The sequence below is a fragment of the Rhinolophus sinicus genome, linkage group LG02 (assembly GCF_036562045.2).
Source record: "Rhinolophus sinicus isolate RSC01 linkage group LG02, ASM3656204v1, whole genome shotgun sequence".
Taxonomy (NCBI): domain Eukaryota; kingdom Metazoa; phylum Chordata; class Mammalia; order Chiroptera; family Rhinolophidae; genus Rhinolophus; species Rhinolophus sinicus.
The window spans coordinates 196,149,604-196,170,724 of NC_133752.1; the positions used below are offsets into that span (position 1 = coordinate 196,149,604).

Consider the following 21,121-nt stretch of genomic DNA (forward strand, 5'->3'; position numbering starts at 1 on the left):
TGAGCTCCAAGCTACTGTGTTTGAGTGAAAAGAAAACTTTCCGGAAATCGCATGTGCTATGGATTGTAACGGGGGAGGCCTGAGAGGCAGGACCACTGGGGAAAAAGGTTTTTTGGGGTTTTTTAAATTTTTATTATTATTATTATTATTATTATTATTAGGAAATATTGGGGAACAGTGTGTTTTTCCAGGATGTCAAGTCGTTTTTTTCAATCTAATTGTGGAGGGCATAGCTCAGCTCTAAGTCCAGTTGTTGTTTTCACTCTAGTTGTGGAGGGTGCAGCTCACTGGCCCTTGTGGGACTCGAACTGGTGACTTTGGTGTTATGAGCACCGCACTCTAACCAACTGAGCCATCTGGCTGCCCCAGGAAAAAGGTTTTAAGCAATTCACTTAGGTTTTGTGAGGATGCATAAGGTAAGAAAAGAGTGTCTTGCTGGCTCTGATGGGAGGCCTTCCTCCTGCAGAGACGGCCTTGCTCACTGGATTTTACGACTTCTGTCCCCAGCCAGTGCCCAGCACCACAGATATATGGAAAGATGACAACTTTAATGAGGATAAAATGAATTTTCTGGTTGATTTTTATATTTTAGACACATTAGCATTGCCTGGCTTTTAAAGAACACTTTTAATAGCGCACAGACTCCTTCCATCAGTGGTGAGGGGACAGGGTTAGGGCCTGCAGCTCAGACATCCAATGCCAACTCGCTTACAGGGATCCAAGTGTGAGAATCAAGTTGTCGTTTGATGTGTAGATTTGGCAAGGGCACAGCTCGCCTTGGAGACAGTGGTGTGGGCCCAAGCTCGGTGACAGGCGCTTCTGTGACTAATTCTCTTTGCCCTTGCTGGCAAAGTCTGTAACCGGCTCAAAATTCACCATCTCCCTGACTCGTCAGCTCCTCTTGGGTTGAGTCAATAGACAGTTCGTCCACTTAAGAGTCACAGAATGCTTGAACTGGGTGCAATTTCTGGGCACCTGATCTGAGACCTCTTCATTAGAGATTAAAAGGGGCACACACACCACTATGGTCCCACCAATAGCAGCAGAGCTGGACCCCAGCTCACTGTGGTGTATCCTGTTTCTTCCCAGCTGCGTGCCCTTCTCTGGCCCATGCCCCATCTACAGCCCCGTTCACACCCTGCTTCTTACATCAAGCAGCCAGCCTCCCGGCTGTCCTTGAAGTCTCCTGGCTTTGAACCTCCACTGTGCTGGCTCCCTGCACCATGCCTGTCTCCCGTTTGTTGCACAGGTGAGCACGTACGCTGGGCCCAAGCAGCGTCCCATGGGAGATCCCAGGGACGCTCACTGAGCCATCAACCAGAAACTTGAACCAGCAGAAAAGACCTTGGAGACCAAATACAGCAAAACATCCATCAGATAGAGAGACTTGAGGCTGAGAGAGGGCAGGTGGCTGGCCCGGGTCCCATAGCCAATGAAAGACAAAACCAGGACTCTAGAACCCAGTGCCCGGACCCCCCACCACGCTCTGTCCATATGCAGTTGGGTAATAAATGAGAACAGAGTCCCCAGGGAACAGAATAGTGGGAAGCTAAATTGGAAGGGGAGAGGTACCGAGATGGTCTGTCTGCTGCAGCCAGGACAGGGCTCTGCCACGTGGCTGCTCAGCGAACGCCAAGTAAAGAGATGAAGGAGGGGCGTGCCCAGTGAAGGATCTAGGATGTCCTCATGGGCACCGTGTTTCGGCCTTTGGGATGGAGGAGGAGTGGGGGAAGGAAAGTCCCCGGAAACGTAGCCTGTCCCAGAGTTTCGCCTGGACGGGGGAAGCCAGTGACATGTCAGAAGGCGTTCCAGAGGAGGGAAGAATATGACCAGGGCTGTGGACAGGAAGGAGACTGAGGAAATAGGGACAGAGGCAGGAAGCTCTGGGTCAGGGTGAGGAGGCAGGAGGGCAGCCGCTTCTTGTTCGGGAAAACACAGCCTCCACGGGCGGCACCAGGAGCGGCGCATAGGAGGTCCAGGGTGGGCAGTTTTCAGGAAACATGAAATCCACCCTCACAACGCAAGATGCCACTCACTCCGCAATTACTAGGTGCTGATGATATGCCAAATTCCAACCTAGGAGAAGATTGATGCAGCACAGCTGTGCTCTCAGGGTGGCAGTGTCCGCAGAGGAAGACGCCGACAGAGCAGTGAGGCAGGCGGGATGAGAAAGGAAAGCAGGGGAGCAGAGCTGGGATGGTCATCAGGGGGAGGCAGGGCTGGTCGGCACAGGCGAGGGAGGCCAGAGACAGGCGCAGCCCTGGGCTGGGGCAGGCGGCCTGCAGAAGTGGCCAGAGAGGGCTGCCAGCAACGGGATGGCTGGCCCGGGAGCGGCAGGCTTGTCAGACTGGATGTCTAGCTGTCAGGATGTCAGAGGGCACCCCTCAGCTGGGGAAGGCTGGACCATCTGGCCCACGTGCCATCACAGCCTGAGAAGACTGCTCTGAGGAAGAGGGGAGGCGCTGGGGCCCAAACTCCACAGAACAGGATGGACAGCTGAGGACCCATTATAGACAGCAGTCACCCCGTTCAAAAAGGTGGGTAAACAGGTCCCACACTTGGGACCTTCCAAGACAGGGACTGCTCCTCTCCGTCCGTATCTGCAGTCCTGTGGGGCGACGTCATGGAACTGGGAACTATGAAGCTGTCAACTCTGACGTGGGCACTAGGCGGCGCTCGCCGACAGTGCTGGGTACAGACCGTCCAAGTGTGGGTTTTATTTGTGCTTTGAATTCCACTTCCCTCTTGTTGTTAGGACCATGCTATGGAGCAAGGACGTAGATTATCTCCACTGTGTAAATTATGACACTGGATCAGAGAAATTGAGTGACTTACCTGCTTGGGTGGGAGGGCCACCCATTCGGTGGTGGCAAGGCCCACCCTGGTCCTCTCAGATGAAGAAACGGGGTACGTGGAGGAAAACAAATGACGGGTTCCCAATAGCACAGTGTCAGAGCCAGGAAGAGAGCCCGGATACAGTCGTAGCCTGCTGAGGAGCTGTTTGGCAGTAAGACCTTATGCTGGTCCCCCAAATCCTTCTCAGGATTTTACTGGTCTGTGAGGTCAGCAGGCCAGGCAACAGTTGACCCATCACGCACGGATCCTGACGTTCGGGAAGCCAGTGGTGGTGGTTGCGTAAAATTAAACCTGCCTAGACCTCTCTGCCCTCCTGGCCCTGCTCAAACCCCACTGCACCCTGCCATCGCCCCACCCACTGTTCCATTCTCCTAACCCGCCTTACTTGCAGGCCCACAGCTCCTCTGGCCTTGAATTACTCTGTCTTAGGAACCACAGATAACAGTCCCCACACACGCTGCCTGTGAACACAGAGAACCAGACAGGTCAGAAGGAACCTTGGAGATGTTGTCACACAGCCCCCACCCCCCACGTTGTGGACACTGAATCACACACCAGGGTAAAGGTCTCCTCAACAGGCAATCTGTTCACGCAGCTGCCAGGCGAACGTTTAAAAATGCAAACCGGGTAGCATTCCTCTGACTAAACCCTCTGAAGCTTTCCTTTTTGTTAGTACAAGCTCTCATGACCTGTAAGACCCTGTGAGCTGGCGCCTGGCCACCCCTCCACACACACACACACACACATACTGCGTCCCTGCCACGCCAGCCTCTGTGGCTGCCCAGCACACTCCCTGTCCCCCCCCCATTCTGCCCTCTCCCCAGGTGTCTCCAGCCTGGGCCCCTCACTTCCTTTAGTCTCCTGGTCCTTCAGGAAAATGCCCCTCACCGTGCTCGAGCCGAACTCACTTCAGGTTTTGTGATGTTGTCTGCACAGCAGTGTGAGTGCCACGGGGCAGGCCCTTCCCTGCCTGGCTGCTGTACCCCACGTGCCTACAACAGTGCCTGACGCGTTGGAGGTGCTCAAGCCCATTGCATGCGGCCAAGTGTCGCCAGCATTTGACAAATGAGCACGCGGACACACAACACTGTCTTGCCTCTTGCTTCACGGGCTTCACCTTGACTTTCTGATTTTAGACGGTTTGTACATGATTTGGGAGCAAGCCCTCTGGGATATTCCATAAACTAGTTGGGGTCTGGGTAATTCCACATACCAAAGTACATTCGGGAATTTCACCTCAGACCTGAAGGAACTAGTCTGTTGGAAAACTGTCAGGATTTTCCAGGCAGCCCAAGCTTTTTCAGATAAAACGATGTCTTGGACTCTCCTTCCACAAGGAATGGGGAAGATGGACTTTGGACTTCACAGTGAAGCGTAATTTCTGCCACCCTGACAATGGGGACCCCCCGAGGCAGAGGCCCGAGACACCTGTATCCCTGAAGTCTCCCCCTCGCTTTCCTCTTCTCCCCCACCCCCACTTCCTTTCATTCCAGCTTACGGAAGGTATCAAAGGTGATGGACAAATAGTGAGGCGAAGTCAACCCGTGGTATGTTCGCATCCGAGTGAAACAGCCCAGCCCAACACGGGCCTGTGACCCCGAGCGTCAGCCCCAGCGTTGGGGCATCAGCAGGGCTCACAGTCACGCTGCCCTGAGTGCTGGGACCACGTGGGACCCCCCACCCATCAGCACACGCTCGACACAAGGCATGGGACGTGTCTTTATTAAAGAGGCAAGCAAATTCAGAAGCATCCCGCGTGCTCAGTAACAACCATTCAGTACTAAAAATAGAAAAATAGAAAAGAAATTTCACAGAAGGCTGCCCCCTCATGGATACACAGGGAAGGGGCTGCCCAGCCCACCACGCCACACCACATGCCACCTGCCCTGTCCTAGCTGCTCCCCTTCACAGATAAAACACGAGTGCGTGTCTGCACCTTTTCAAAGATGCGACACAGAACAGACCCCTTACACAGCAGTGACCCATCTGACCACCACTCTGGGCACTTCCCAGCCACATAAATACCTGAGACCACCCCAGTCCCACCACGGTAGCAACACGCGTACAAGCTGCTCACCTGGCCGTCCACTTCTCCAGACAAACGTGGGCCAGAGAATGACGCAGGTGGTGGTGGTGGGGGGGGTGCAACAGACACCACCTCTGCTTCCCCAGATACACTGAGGTGCAGGGCACAGAGACAAAGGCGGAATGGCCAACCTTCTGAGTGAAACCTGCAGGATGGTGCTCGTGTGGCTGCATGCCTCAGGTACAGACAGGACCACCTGAACACTGGCCAGCGAGCGCTCGCGGCATGAGCAGACTTCCACTCGGGGAACAGAAGCCAGCCCGTGGGCTGAGAACTCAAGCTGCAAGTGCACTCGTATCTCCGAGGCAGAGTCTCCAGTTGCTACATGAACAGGTTTCTTCACGGAATGTTCCATCCCTTCTGAAAATGCCCTAGTGAACAGCTTCTGCTTTATTTCACGGAGGTTACAAAGAATGAACTCCATCCTTCTGACAGTCTCCCCCCACCCCCCACTCATCCGTGTCGTCACCTTCCTCTCAGAACCAGGTGAGCACTGAATGGCTGTGCCTTACAGAAGAAAACTACAAACATAAAGCGTCAGCCCTGAGACCCTTCCACCATTCGGGTATGGCTCGCTCCTGAGTCCCCTCGGAAATGCGCTTTTATTTGGTTTACTGACATTTATTTAGATTTCCAGTGAAAAGCTCTATAAAATACAATAAATAATGTGGGGTTGTAGAAGGCAGACATTCTAGTTGCATATGTTACAGACTTTGTATTTAGGGTACCGGCCAGCAGAACTGCAATCGTTGTTTGTAATCAGACATGTAGAGACTTCAAGCTCCAAAGGCGGCGCAGCGGCAGGGACGGAAGCCACCCACGTCCTCCAATCCCTCCGCTCTCCCCTCCCCGCCACAGTCACAGCGCTTCTGGAGCTTGTCCGGCGAGTAACAGATGAGTGCCTACGGGACTTGTAGCTAGCGGCGTCTGGGGACTGTGAGCATGCAGGTTTGCGTGGCTGTTCTTATAAATAAAAGTCAAACGTGAGGTCGCACTTCCCCATCTTCTGTTTATACACCAGGTCAAACTTCTCGTTCATGGAGACGGTGAAGATGTCCTTCCACAGCCCGACTCTCCCTGAAACACAAGCCACAAGACTTGCTGAATTGGGGTGCTGTCAGGCCCGCCGCCCGACCAGAGGGAGCCTTGGAAATGGATCTGGAACCTTGCAGATCCATTCCTGGACCCTCTGAACGTGGCCTACGGGGGCAGAACAGGCCCTCTGAACTACAGATGAGCTGAACCCGCTTCCCTAAGTCTGTCGTCCTGGTGTCCTGTCCCACTCGGGAAGCCCAGCACCACACATGTGCAGAGCCAAGGCTGCAAGGACGACCTTTGCCCCTGTTCACTGCTGGACCCCAGCACCCAGGCACAGAGCGGTGATTCTCAATACCCGGAGGGTGGACAGTGTCTGTGGAATGGATCCACTGCCAGGCACCATGTGGAGTTGGGACGTCCATGACCCCACATACTCACGCTCAACAGCTCAACCGAGGCAGCATGTGCTTCTAGAGAATTTGAAAGGCAAAAAAAATCACCCGAAAAGGCAGAACATTTCATGGCAAGCAGGAAGCTGCCTGACCAGGGGAGGGGGGAGCGAAGCCTGCCTGTGCAACCTCGGGAGGAATGAAGCAGTCGCAGTATCAACTAGCTTTTGTGACTTGATGCCAAGCGTGTGCAGCAGCAAGAACAACTCGACTCAACACCAAGAAAGTCAGGGGCGGCCGTCAGCGGCTCCACCATGGCTGCAGCTCAGGGAGGCCAGTCAGAAAACCAGAGCCGGCAGGGCAGATGTGCAGGAGCCCAGAGCCTGCAGGCTGATGTGTAGGCCCGGGGCTACGGCTCATTTATGGGGGCTTGGGGAAAAGGAGAGCGAGCGCAACGTGGCCCCCAAACTTCTGACCCCACCCACTTTCCTGTTAACTACAGAATCTTCAGTTGGTCTGGTCAAATACCCCTGCCGAAGATGTCAGAAGTGGGGACGCCACCTCCCAGCTCTGAGAGCTGGGAACCCATCACCTGGACCGGTATCAGCCCCCCACCCCACCCCAGCGCTGGAGTGCCATCAGGATGCTTTTCAGTAACGGCCTTGGGGGACCGAAACGCTGGCTCTGCATTCTCTGTCGGCAGCATCTCTGAGATCAGACCTCTGCCGTCTCCTGCAAACACCCTCATTAGTGCTGTTATTAACAGTCACCCTTGTCCTGGCAGGACCTCGGGTATGAAATTGCCACCCTGCAGATGCTGAGCTAATATATCCAACATGACAAGGATTTTCTCTTCAGTAATAAAAATGATGTCAGTGTTGGAGAGGAAAAAAACCAAGAGAAATTGTTCCTGCTCCCCGCTAATGATACCTAAGGGACAAAATTAGGAGCTTCTAGACCAACCAGACTATAAATATATTTTTCCATGATTATTTTTCTCAACTGAGGCAGCTGAGAGCTCATCAAAGGAGTCACCCACCTGGTTTAGGATTTGGAATCAAGACAGTGCAATTTATGCTGTGACATGAATCAAATTTAAGCAATGCAGCTGGCTACTCCAGCCCCTGCACTTTCAGCAACGCAGGGAGGTCTTCCGAGCAAAGAGGCAATGTGCTAAAAGAAAACAAAATCAAAGAACTGAAATAAAGCAAAACCAAGGTAAACAATGACAAAGCAACACCTCAGAAGGAGCATATGGCACGCAGTATGCTCTCAACACTTCTTTACCACACAAATGAACCAAAAGGGGTATTTGGGAGGAGGTCACACCCAAGGATAACAAAACACAGCAAAAGCAAAACTAAAAAAGACCAAATAAATTTTAAATCATAAACATTTGTGAGGATGCAGCCAGGAAATAAATTGCAAGGTATTTTGGTTTCAGTTTTCTTCCTGGAAGAGTTGACCGCCCTGCTTTTACGGGAAGGAACTGTGCACTTGACCTTCAGAACAGCCCTGTTAGCCACACAGCGGCCATCAGCCCCTTTCAGAGGAGGAAGTGCTTGTCTAAGTCAGAGGCCTGACGGAAGGCACTCCCCCAGGACGCAGAGCAGCTGTGATGGGGGCCCTGCCCTTCTGTCACCACCCAGGTAGCTCCCTGTGTGTCTGAGATGGACTGCAGAACACCCCCTCCCCATCTCTGGGCCCCCCTCCTGCATTCTGGTTGCCTGGGAAAGCTCCAGATTCACACAGCTGGGAACCAGCTGCAGGTCTACACCACCAGGTGTCAGAGGCAACTCACTCTTACCAAGAGGGTGGCTTACATGGTCATGGCCACCCCTCGGGGCTCAGGGGGCCTAACACCTGAGCGCCCCACAACCAAGCAGCCTCTGAGGACAAGGAGGGCAGCCCCACCGGAAATGGAGTGGATTCCTGCCTGCCAGGAGCACCTTCCCCACCTCACACTGCTCATGCCCAAGCAGCAGCTCCAGGGCCAGCCTGAGGGAGGCCTGTGCTTTCTGCTCACACCCTCCTCCCTGGGGGGCAGGGTACCTGTGCAGCCAGCACCCCTCAGGTGAATACAGGAAATAGCACCTCCCCACATGGGGGTGGTCCCACCCATGTCATTTAACTCCCACAAGCCAGCTGAAGCCTGAGGAATCCATCTGTAGCTGTGAGCTTCGAAATTCCACAGCCCCAAACCCATCCCTGGGTTCTGCTCTGTGGGGCCATCTGGGAAGACGCCTGCTTGAAAACATCTTGCCCACAAAGCCTGAAACATTCCGGCAGGCAGGGCGTCACTCCTGTAAACTAACACACCATTTGCTGGGTTACAACACACAGCAGCAGGAGAGTGAACAGGCCCAGCTTCCAGAAGCCTTCTGGCCCCCCGCAGAGCAGAGTGCTCTGGAGAAATGAGACACAGGGCAGAACACGGATGTGGGGGGCCACGGACACCGGCAGGGAGGGGACTGGGCCCTGGGCCGAGGCAGAGGAGGGGGGCAGGGATGGGCAGGGGCGCATACCCCGGCCCACAGGCAGGGCCTCAGCATTGCAGCACTGGTCTACCAGCTGGTGGCAATGCTCAGTCAGGGACTCCAGCTGGGCCTTGTCACAGGACACCCCCAGGAATCTGGCCAGCTGCTCCACCATCATCACCAGGTCCTAGAAGACAAGAGCAGAGGGCAGGGGAACCCGTCAGAGGCGATGCCTTTCTGACTGCAGACTCTGGGCTGGACACCATGAGGTGCTGTGTGTACATCGCCTCACTGAGTTCGGACACACTCCTGGGAGGGGCCTTGTCTGGAAATAAAATCCAGAGGTTAGGAAATGGCCCAAGGGCACTCAGCTCTCAACGGGCACATCTGGAATTGAAACCCAGGTCCTCCAGGGAATCTGGAAGCAGACATGAGTTTAATATACTTGCGGTCATTTTAAAACAGTAGCAAAAAGTAAAAATCCAAGTCGATTACAGAATTGTACACTTGAAACCTATGTCATTTTATTAACTATTGTCACCCCAATATTAATTTTTTAAAAAATCCACCTCGAACTGTGTCAAGTGCGAACCGAGCAAGAGCAGCTCACTCTCTTCTTCCCCTTTCTCCCATCCGTCAACTGGAATGGAGACTGGCACTTGGGAGAGCAAGGAGGCCCCTGGGGACCCCAGATGCGCCCCAGGGCTGCCCCCCTCGCCCAGCAGGAGGAGCTGGCTGGGTCTGAAGCAAGATTCACCTATACTTGGCACGCGGGCTGAGGTAAGGTCGACTTGGGGCCCCATCACTCCACCACTCCTACCTAACAGCAGGAGCCTACTGACGTGACCCAACAGTCCCGGGGCAGGCCACGCCCGCCCGCTCCGCCCACCCTCCATCTCGCCACGCCCACCTGCTCGCCACGCCCACCTGCTCGCCACGCCCTCCATCTCGCCACGCCCACCTGCTCGCCACACAGCCCCTCCCCACTGCCACCACTCTCTCCCTGGGAATATAGCAGGTCCTCAAATAACATCCTCTCATTCCATTTTGTTTCATTATCACATTGATGAGATTCCATGGGAAACTAACTCCTATTTATATCAATAAGCCTGTGCTAAAACTGGTGTCGTTATACGGTACGTCATCGTTTCACTCAAAATTGCAGAACGTATAGACATCGTTCACTGAGGACTTACTGTGTACACCAAGGCACCTCATATTCTCAATCCGTGGGTCGCCAAGCATTCTGCCCAGAACCCTGAGCTGTCACAGGCAGTCCCCAAATGCTGCAGTGTCTGGGTCACATTAGGAAAACGCTGGAGGTTGTTTCATCTCGTGCAGGTTTATAAAAGAAAAGGAGCATCCTACGGACTGCCTCTGAGAAGGCCTACAGTGAAGGAACCTGTTTAACGTCCTTCCTACAACATTTTCCAAACCTTAAGGAAAGTTCTGTGTAAGCTGGTTGAAGTGTCAGCTCTGCTCTGAGCCGCCACGGTCATCACCCTGATTCTAGTCCTGCCCTCCCGCTGCTTCCCCACCAGGGGCTCCTGTGGGGCTGAGCACAGGGCTTAGCTGGGGGCGGAGGGGGGGGGGTGTCAGGTGTGCAAAAGCTGTCAGATGAACAAAGGAATAAAAACAGCACCTCTCACTTGCTCTGCCACTTGATATTTCTGTTTAAAAGGTAACAAAGAATGACAGCGATTTATGACACCTGGCCCTCAGAAGGGACACAAGAGAGGGACGCAGTTGGCCCATCACCACAGACTGCTGGAGCAGCTGACAGAGTCCTAACTGGGCCACTGGTGTAACACCCACTCGGAGAGGAAGGCACATCTATCCACGTGCACTGGCTGCACACGACAGGGCTGCACAGGGTTACGAAACCACACTGTGCCAGCAGGCGGTGTCCCCACTGCTGACTCCTCCCTGCCATCCAGTCAGTCAGGGGCTCCCCACCTGTGGCCGGTGAGAACCACTCGCAGGGGCTACTGCAGGATTCATGGGGTGCTAGACTGGGGCAGCCACGGTGAGGGGGTGAGACGGAAGGCGGGGGTGTGGGAACCCCCACGTGGACGTATGAGGTGGTGACAATTCAAGTGCTAAGTGTGAATCTCAAACACTGAGATGAGAAGAGATGAGAACGTGCCAGGCCTGGTCCACACTCCTGGGGACCAATGACGTTCACTCAGCCTTCGTTTTTTAGATCAAAATGTAAATAACGTGAATTCCTAAAAATGTGATGGATAGTCACTTAATCTCTATTAAAGATATGCCACAGCATTATTGAGGTTTCTGAAAACAAGAATCTACACTTGCCAGTTATTATAGAAGCTAAACTCCGACTGCCGTAGGGAGGGAGGGAGGCCACTGAGTCATCAGACGGCCTTGAGCAGGACCTCGAGTCCCGGCTGCGACAGGCCGGCATGGCAGCCGGTCTTGACCTTTACACAGAGACCATTAAAGCAGAGAAGGATGACCACTCCGCTCTAAGGGCATGGGGCAGAGTCCAGAGTCGCCAGGCTTAAAATTAAAAGTGTGTCTTTTTGCTTTGAAGTTCATGTAAACTTTGCCTTCTGTCCCCTTGTGGTTTAACATTAAAAATAGTTAAGTTACTCACGGGTGAGCTAACTGACGTTCCAGGAAGAACCTGCCAGCCCCGCCTGGCCCCTGCAGGTGTGTGCACAGCTGGATGGCCAAGGGGCTTCTTCCTCCCGCACCCACGCATGGCTGGGCACTGCCATGTCACAGGCCGGCAGAATCACAAACAGCGGACCAAGCACCTACTCCCGTATACGCCCCATGAATTAAGAATGCACATGGTCACTGAGGCACTTATTCAAAACTACCCCGAAATGGAGAGCAGCACTTCCCACTGAGAGGGGAATACCCTGTGCCATAGTGCTGCCTCTGAACTACACAGAAACGAAAAAGAACAAACCAGCTCAGGTGAGTCTCCCAAATACTACGCTGAGCAAAAGGAGCCAGCCACGAAGTACACGCCATGTGACTCCATTGATGGGCGGCTCCAACCCAGCAGACGTGGTCTGTAGTGACAGAGGTCAGAACGGTGGCTATCTCTGGAAAGCGGGGTGTCAGCTAGAACGAGCTGGAATGTTTAAATCTTGATCTGGGTGGTGGTTACACATATGCAAGTGAAAATGAAGGTCTTGAATCCACCTAGAATTCTCCTGCATGTAGGCCATGAAGTGGAGGCCTCACTGCCCCCACCTCCTGCCTTCATCACCACCCCACTCTCGGTTCAGCTCCCAGACGGCCTCCTCCCCACCAGGGCTCCCACCTGGCTGCTGGCTGCTGTGCAGCAGAAAATGCTTGTACAGCTGTCAGCCACTGTCACCAGCAGCCTTGTCTGCTCACTGCAGTGACACAGGCACGACTGAACACGAGCTCCCTCATGCACAGACCAACCCTCCCAGCTCTGCCCAGACATCTTTCCCCTGACTGTCCCTTTACCTGTGCTCCAGCCCTCCAGTGGGTGATGCTGCACCACCGGGCACGGGCTCTGGGGGGACGATGCCCAGGGTCCGAGCCCGGCTGTACTCACAACAGAAGCATAGCCTGGCAAGCTCCTCAACCCCCGCGCCTCTGGTTTCTTAAAAAGGAGGGGAGAGCTTCTACCTCGAAGGCCATTCATTCGTTCAACAAACACTGAGAGTTTCTTACGTGTCTGGCATTGACTTAAGTGCATGAACATGACAGACAGAATACCCAGCCCTGAACGAGTTTATTCTGGTTTGGGAGACAGTAAGTAAAATAAAGAAACGCATAGTAAAATACGTCAGATGATGATAAACGCTGTGGGGGAAAAATAAAGAAGAGGGGTGTGCTGGGGAGGGGGAGAGGCGTCGATTTTAAGTGGGGTCTGGGAAGGTGTCACTATAGGGAGAAAGACCTGAAAGAAGTGCGAGTGAGCACATGGGCACCTGGGGAAAGAACATTTCAGGCGAGGGCACAGCCTGCAAGAAGCTTCGAGGCCGCTTGGCTCTGGCTGCCATGATCTAGGCCAGAAAAGAAGTTGACCTGGACCAGGGGCCTGGGCAAAACTGGGAGAAATGGTCAGATGAGAGGCAGATTTTAAAGGTCAAGCCACAGGATTTGGAAAACGGACATAGGATGTGAGAGAGAGAAGTCGAGGCTGATTCAAGACTTGTGTCCAAGCAACGGAGGATGGAGCTGGCTGCCCTGAACTTAGACGGGAGAATGCGCGGAGGCTTGGAGGAGAGCTGCCATTTGTTTTGCACACATTAAGCCTGCAGTCTCTACCTACTACCCAAGTGGGCACCAAGGGGCAGATGGAGAGCGAGCCTGAAGGTGTACGTCTGGCCTGGGGTGGTCACCAGGGGAGGGCGCACGGATGGAAGGAAATGAGAGCTGCTGGCGGAAGTCAAGGAGAAGGGAGCAGCCCGGACACAGGACAGTGGTGATTGATGCCTGTCTCGTGCTGCCAGGAGGAGGCAGACAGAGATGGGACCCAAGCCCACGGACCACTGTGGGAACAACACGGAGGTCACGGGCAACCCTGACAGAGCAGCTTGGGGTGGAGGTGCGGGTGCGAACCTGGCTGGGGAAGGTCTGGGGTAGGAGCCACTCTAAGGGGCTCGGCAGCCGCGTGGAGCGGAGCAAAGGGAAAGAAGCCGCGGGGAGAGGGTTGCGGACGGCTGCTTTATGTTCCTTGTGACAAAGGAGCAACATCAGCACATTCCTTTCTAGATGCTGCAGACACACCCAGCAGCCAGGGTGCCCCTCGTGTGGAATGAAGTGCGCTAACACACAGGCAAAGAACTGCAAACGACTCGGCAGGCTTACAGCAAGGCTTTGAAAGTGCTGATGACAGGGTGGTGACGATGTGCCTGACAGGTGACACGTCACCCCCCCCCCCCCCCGCCCCGACAGTGAGCTCTCCAGGGCGCAGGCCATGTCCTGCTCCTCTGCTCCACTGCCACAGCCCGTCATTCAACAGCCATCTCACACCCGTTTCCTTCTCCACGTTCCGTGCAGACACTCAGAAACATTCATTACAGGAATCGATTAGCAGGTAAACCCACAGGTTCATCAGCTGTTTGGGAACCAACCCTGAAAGGCAAACAGCTGAGAGATGAGAAATTCCGACTCTGCCAGCTCAGCCCTCGGCCCCGAGCTGGTGACCAGCGTACGGAGAGGGTGCTGGGTGGCAGTGAGGCCAGTCCAACTGAGGGCAGGACAGTCAGGACAGCGTCCCTGCAGCCCGCCATGCCGCCCGGCCCAGAGCCCCGTGCGATGCCCGTGGCAGCTGCCTCCGCGGCACTCACCCGGTGCATGTCTTCATACTTGAGGAAAAGCACGTTAGAGTCCATGCGGTGCTCCCAGAATTCCTGCACGTGCTCAAACCAGGATCCGTAGCCCACTGTGGAGACAAGAGGACAGGTGAGTCACGGCCACAAGGAGGAAACGTGTTTTGTGCGGTGGCCTCACACCCTGTCTCCCTCCTGCCGCCCAGGGGCTGTGATTCAGGAAGAAAAGCAGCAGCTCTGAGATCGGCAGGGAGCACCCCACGGATGAGCCCCTTCCGAAGTCCCACACCCCCTGGCTCTCTGTGCAGTTCTGTCCGGCCAACCGCCATCAGCCCGTCCCCTCCCACACTTTCCAGATGCCCTGAAGACCTGACTGTTGGGGTGAAGGCCTCTGCTCACCTAGGACATGGATGGTCCCTGGCGCCCATGAGTTTCTGTGTTTAATGTGGTCACTGGAAAGAGAACGACGCCCAGAGGAAGTGGGACACAGGGCCTGTGGGTTTTGCTGGTGGGGATGGGATGGGGTACAGAGGCGCTAAGGCAGATCCCAGCACAGGCCCTGCCAGGCCAAGGGCCACAGCACAACCCCAGGCAGAACCCGGAAGTCGCAGAGACAGAAGGCAGCATGCCGCGTGCTGTCCGCGTTCCCTACACTCCTCAGGCTCTGGTCTGGGGGAGGGTCACACGGGCAGGGGGCTGAGCAGCGTGGCCGGGCTGCTTCTCTACTTTCTTTATAAAGCTGCTGGTTCTCACGGCCTAGTCACACTGAGATGCGCCCACCGGGAGGGTTCCTACAGGAGTCTTCCGTCGGGGCTGCCACGTGGAACAGGGCAGCCTCCGCCAAAGGACCCTGTGTGGTGATGGGGCCGGGGTCCCGCTGCCTAATAGGACCACCGGGTGTGCTGGCCGCACCGCGTGCACCCTCACCCACACACCCATCCCAAACACCAGGTCTAGGGCTCGGGGCGTTCCCAGCCTAGCGGGACCCGCCAAGGACACTAGAAACCACGATATGGAGTGACCAACACGAAGGAGTTGCCATGGGACACAGGAGGGCCCTCTGCGCACTCACCCGGACAAACCCTGAAGGATCGTAAGGGTGAGACAAACAAGGACAGGAAGCAGGCGGCGGCATAAAAGAGAGAGCTGCAAGGGACCTAAAGGTGCAGGAGATGGGAAGGGCGGCAACGGGGTTCAAACGCCCGGTGACAACATCAGACGGGAGGGATGGCAGGAGAGCGGCCTGGAGAAGAAGGGCTCGGGACGGAGGCGGCCCGGCCTCTCACATCCTGCACTGGCTGTGTGACCTGGGCAGGCCGCTGAACCTTTCTGAGCCTCCTCCTGCAGCAGTGGGGTGACAACAGAGCCTGTGCCCCCCAGGGCTGCTGGATGCTGAGAGCACACGTGTGCAGCTCTTCACCTGGGAGGGCCTGCAGGGGGCGCCTGTGCTTCTTTCACTCTGGTGGCACCTGAGGAAGGCTGGGGGGGAGGGCGGCCAGGCCAGGGCAAGGCGCAATAACGGGTCCTCTTTGTACTGCTGAGGCACAATGAAGCCCAGCAGTGGCAGGGGACGGTTATTGCTCCTGGTTCGCCAACGTCAGTCTGCCATCTCGCCAGCAGGTGGCAGCAGAGCAGCAGCCTGACCCACAGCTTGCCAGGGGTCCAGAGGATCAGTGTCAATCAGGGGTCTGGGTAGCTGAGGCGTTGCTGAGGGGTGGCCCTCTTAGGCCAACCAGGCCCCAGCTCCACACCTCATGAGGGATGAAGTGGGGATTCTGGAAGGGGAGGGGCAAATGGGCAGAAGTGAATGGAACAAAAAGAACAGGGATTCAGCAAAAGGCCTTCTTCTGACACCATGCTAGGTAAGTCCTGGCCGCTTGGTGTCCTCACTGCAGGGGTTCTAGCTGCTGGGCCCTGAAGCTCAGACCTCGGCACCCTCCTCACGGCTAGCCTGGCCCATCCCCGCTCACTGCTGCGCACCAGGGAGAAACACACAGGGGCCCACGCTCCACACCACAGCCCCCGTGTTCCCTGCACGCCTTAGGGCTGTGTGGATGTGGACAGGAGGGGGGCCATGGGGAGCAGGAGGGTGTGAGGACGCTGGTCACTCACACGGGCACACGGCTGACAGCACAGCGAGCAGTGAGGACAGCAGTCACCGCACACGGGGACAGGGATGGGGATGGCACGTGCCCAACTCGCTGAGCCCTGGTTGGCAGGCGCAGGGAAGGTGTGGCCCTCGCTGGTGGGGATGGTGCTTTTCACACTCCGATGTGCCATCCTGGGAACGGGGCTCTGCCAGGGCACCTCCTGCCTCTCCACCTGAGTCCCTCTGCTCCTGAGACGTCAACGTGCTTACCCAAGCGTATTACTGGGAGAGGAAGAGCTCAGTCGCCCCGCTCTGGGAGTGGTGCTGCCTGCAGAGTGTCTGCTCCACAAGGCGCCTGCCAGCTGGGCCCATGGCCCTGGGCACCCCCCTCCCTGCTCCCCAGAGTGTGAGTCACAACACCCAAATCACCCAAATGCCGTTCCATCAGCCGGTCCTCCCACCTTGCTCTCTTAGCAAAAGTGTCACGTCACTGTTCCCCCTGCATCTTATTTTTCAAATGATTCAGAACCTTGGACAGAGAACACAAGTGGCCTCCTTCAAGCGGAGATATGGGACACGGGCTGGGAACAGAGACTGAAGGGAACAAGGTGGGGAAGCTCAGCACACCTGTGGAAGGGCTTTGTGGGAACACGGAGAGGGTGAGTGACCTTGAACTTCAGTGCTGCGACCTTCAAAATGTGGGCAGGCCTGAACTGGGATAATTGGAACGGCTCAGGCCTAGGCAGAGACCTTCAAGCCCTACACCACGTGGACATTTGAACTCGGACACCTGCTGTTTGGGGCAGCATCATCCTCACAAGGTGGTGCTTCTGTAAAGACAGGAGCACATGCTCGGACTTAAAAATGTGACTTTGCGAACGTGAGTGGCTGCCTCCAAACGCCCGGGAGGCCTGAGGGACCTGGGCAGGCTGCAGGGAGGGAGGCTGGGCAGAGGGCGCTTAGCAGGCTCCAGGGGCCTCAGGGAGCAAGGGCCTGGGTGGGGCCTCCTCCCCGGGGCCCTCCTCCCCGGGGCCCTCCTCCCCAAGGACTGTTCTGGTCTTCAGCTAGGCTGAGGAGGCAGCTCCACTTCAGCTGCCCAGAGTTCCATTTAAATTTGCGGCACTGGTTCCTGGATTTCTGCCATGCACTTTAGCCCACTGCATCATATAATCTCACTGCAGAGCCCTGACTGGGCTGGACAGTGGATTGAGGCTGAGCACTTGAATTGGGAAATAAAACAGGAAGTGTATTTTCAGACTTGAGTATGCGATAATCTCAGCAGATTTAATTAAAGTACGGATATGACCTGCTTCAAAACTCTTCTGGACGCAAACTCTAAACTGCCTCTTGCGGTCCCAGAAAAGTGCCCAGAAAAGCCATGGGGAGCCACCTCGGCGAGGGGAACAGAAGTGTAGTGAGGAGGTGCGACCACTGCCACGCGGCGGCTTCCTCCCTGGGCCCAGCGCAACAGGTGTGAGCCGGCCACTCCTCCCCTGGGGAGGGGAGACATGGAAGGGCCCCTGCTCACCCTTCTCCCCTGGAATGAGCCTCCTGAACAGAACACTGCCTTCCCAAAGTGTACCCCGCCCTGGGTCACACTGGCCTGGGGCTGGAGGCTAAGCCTGCCTGTTCCTCAAGTCCAGCTCAAGGCCCATGGGGCTCTCACACGAAGCCACTGCCTCCACGCTGGCCTCTGTCACCAACAACAGATATCTGGGCCTCCGCTTTCACTGTTCGGAATCCAGGGAGGAAGAGGTACGCTTGTCATGGGGAGCTTCTCAGAACCCCAACAATGTGGTGAGAGAAGGGCATCGGTGTAGGATGCCCGCTCTGCTGTGCCCGAGCTACGACCTCGGACAAGCCTTCCTGTCGTCCCTCGGCCCCAGCTTCTCCCGCAAGCGGGAAGGCAAGGCAGGCCCACACGCGCAGCGGCCGTAGGAACTGGGGTGTGGGTAACGCACCGGCACATGCTGGTGTGCAGTGAACAGTGAGCATCACCATTGTGACGTCCACGCGGGCCGGCACACTTACACTTGTCGTTCATGAACCTCCGGCAGAACTCCTGGAAAGTGCCTCTGTAGCTCATGGTCCGCAGGGAGCGGTGGAACTGGTAATAGGACACGACCAGGTCCTTGGGGTTCCGAGCCATGTATATGACCTGTGGGGAGGGGAGAGAGGGCAGGCAGGAGGGCGGGGCTTAGTCACAGAGCCTTCCGCCCAGGCGGGCAGCGCGCAGGCTCACAGACCCACACCTGCTCTCCTACACCGTAGGTACCCTGAGCCCTCGCTTCTGGCATCAAGGCCAGTCCCACGTGCGCGTGGCCAAACGCGCTTTTTCACTATCACTCTGCGGAGACGCACCCTGTCCCCACAACAGCATCTGCGAGGACAATTCCCCGAGCGTTTTATTATTATACCTCTGTCCTCCACTACCACCTCACAATCGGCAAAAGACAAAAAATGCCGGTCCTGATACTGTTGGTAAGAATTAAGGGCTTCATAAACGTCATGTAGTTGAGAAAATAGGAAAATTCAGCTGTGACTACTCGGCCTTCAACAGACAGAGGCCAGACTTAGGCTGATCAAGTCCAAGTTCAACTGAGGCAAAGCCTGGATTAGAAACACGGATAAAATGCTAGAGTCACAGGCTCAAAGACAGCCTGTATCAGGGGTCTTACTGCACCTAGGGTGGCTGGGAACGGATGAGGGTGACAGACCAGTGTTTGCACTTGTTAAGAACCCACTTGGAGGGAGCAGGGCATTACCTTGGAATCGCCGTTGTGGAGATCCGAGGGCAGGAAGCGGTAGGGGAGGTGGCTTTTGATGAGGCGAGGAGATGTGAGTTCCTGCAGCAAGGTCAAGGGGAGAGGCGCTCGAGAGAGGACTCCCAGGTCTCAGGACCCTTCTAACGGGGGGCCAGGCAGAGAGGGTCTCGGAGGCTCAGGACCTCACTCCTCGGAGGCTCACTCCGCTTGACAAACATCACCTGAGCTATGGCCACCCTCCAGGCTGGGCCCTGGGGCAGAAGCGAGCAAGACACAGCCCGTCCTCGAGCACCCCAGCCTCCGTCAGCCTATCGTGGTCACAGGGGTCTGCGCAGAGCACCAGGACGGGCATGGAAGGGCAGCGGAAGAAGCACAAGACCAAGGCGGGCAGGCTGCTGGATTATGGCAACCACCTCACACACAGGCCTTGCCACTCCTGGAACGTGCGCCAGGCCACGTGGCCGGGGTTCGGGATTCTGCCACCACGGCTCCCACCCCAGCTGGGCCAGCTCCTCCACTCTTTCAGGACCTCGCCTGACATCCCCACCAAGAGGCCTGCCCCGTCCAGTCCCGCTTTGCTCCCTGCCTAGCACGAGCCACCACGTCACTACTACACCTCCTGTTTTCCTGTCCGTTGGTCGCCCTCACTAGAATGCAGCTCTGGGGGCGCAGTGAATGTTATCAGCGTGGTTCTCGGCCCTACTCCAGCGCCAAGAGCAGTGCCCGCCCGCAGTGAGCACCCAGAGCAGCTCTACTGATGAACCCACCCGGCTGAAGCCGCATGGCCACGCACAAGCGCCGTGAGCAGCTGAGCCAACAGGAGGCTGGGCGCCGAGAATGGCTCACACCGGACCTTAGACTTTGTGAGACCAGTGGCCCAGAATGCTCCTCTAGTGGGAGAAGGGACAGGCGGTCCACCGAGGCACTGAGGCCTGAACAAAAGAGGTGGCAGAGGGCAGAGTAGAGGGGAAATTCCAGCTATATCTGAGGGGTAGAATGGACAGGCCTGGGACAAGGTTTATGTCATTCTTGACACCACATACCTGATGCAAACACATCCCGCCCGGATCGACAGATGGAGTGAGCGACGGGGAAGGGTGAGGGGGAGAGGCAGCAAGGCCCCTCACCCTCCCACTTTGCCCTGTACCCCTACTCCTGGCATCTGCCTCCTTTCTACCTTGAAGTCACCCACTGGTCCAATTCCAGGGTCACCGTCACGGGCTCTGCCTCTGTCTCCTGGCCACCTGGGGGTACCGGGAGCTCTCTGCGCTTCCTCCGCCCACAGGGCCCCCCTGACCCCTCAGGAGCACTGTCACTCAGGGTGTAACTGCAGAAACGCCCAGAGGGGCCCCAGGGCTGGGTGCCACCCCCTGGGTACCTTGATGATGTCCAGGCCGGGCTGCGGGTACTCCAGGACCGGGAGCTGCTCGTCGATATTCATCAAGCCAATCTCGTCGGGGTCGGCGCCCTGGCTCACCAGGTAGACCACTTCCTGCAGCAAGCTCGTGCCTGAAGGCAAACGGCCGGGAGGGCTCTCAGAGGAGGCCTGGAGGGCGGCCCCGTTCCCAGGTCAGCACCTCGCCCAAGAAGCGGGCTGAAGGGCCATGGGGTACGGGGGTGTCCTAAGAGCACCTCGAGTCCAGTGGAGGAATACCGGTCTAGGCACAATACCTCGGCCTGAACCCTACCCTCCGGGGTGACCATGGGTGAGCCGGCCTTTCTGAGCTCCCATTTTCTCAGTGCTAAAGCGGGTTGTCATGAGAAGTACCCCCCAGGGGCTCAAAGACTGTCATAAACTAATAAACAGATGATTCTCAGTCCTGAACCTTCCAGGACCTCATTTACCCAGGAGTCATAAGGGTCCGGCGTAATAACTTGCCAGCCGCTTAATTACAATGCAACCTACAACTAGCCAGTATTTACTGACGCTAAACATAGGTATGCCCTGGAATCCGAGAAACCGACTCCTGGGTATCTACCCAAAACAATACCTATAGACTAGACGTGTGCTGGAAGAATCCTGGCCGTGTTGTTCACAATAGCCGAACCTTGGAAATACCAGACATTCATCAACAGTAGAATGAGTTGTGACACTCAGACAATGGGCGACGAGGCCGTGGAAGCCTTGAGCTA

At 56.1% G+C, this 21,121-nt stretch overlaps 1 protein-coding gene across 1 annotated transcript in view; it reads right to left on the reverse strand.

Moving 5' to 3' along the window:
- Window positions 1–4,562: 4,562 nt before the first annotated feature.
- The window catches only part of SULT4A1 (sulfotransferase family 4A member 1), a 30,157-nt gene continuing 13,598 nt past the window's right edge, over window positions 4,563–21,121 (reverse strand). Inside the window, exons 2-7 of the mRNA XM_019715040.2 lie at window positions 20,367–20,497; window positions 18,989–19,069; window positions 18,255–18,381; window positions 14,153–14,247; window positions 8,895–9,033; window positions 4,563–6,019 (exon numbers count right to left, since the gene is read on the reverse strand). Coding sequence (XP_019570599.2) covers window positions 5,907–6,019; window positions 8,895–9,033; window positions 14,153–14,247; window positions 18,255–18,381; window positions 18,989–19,069; window positions 20,367–20,497 — 686 coding nt within the window. The 3' untranslated portion in view covers window positions 4,563–5,906. The remainder of the gene's footprint in view (window positions 6,020–8,894; window positions 9,034–14,152; window positions 14,248–18,254; window positions 18,382–18,988; window positions 19,070–20,366; window positions 20,498–21,121) is intronic.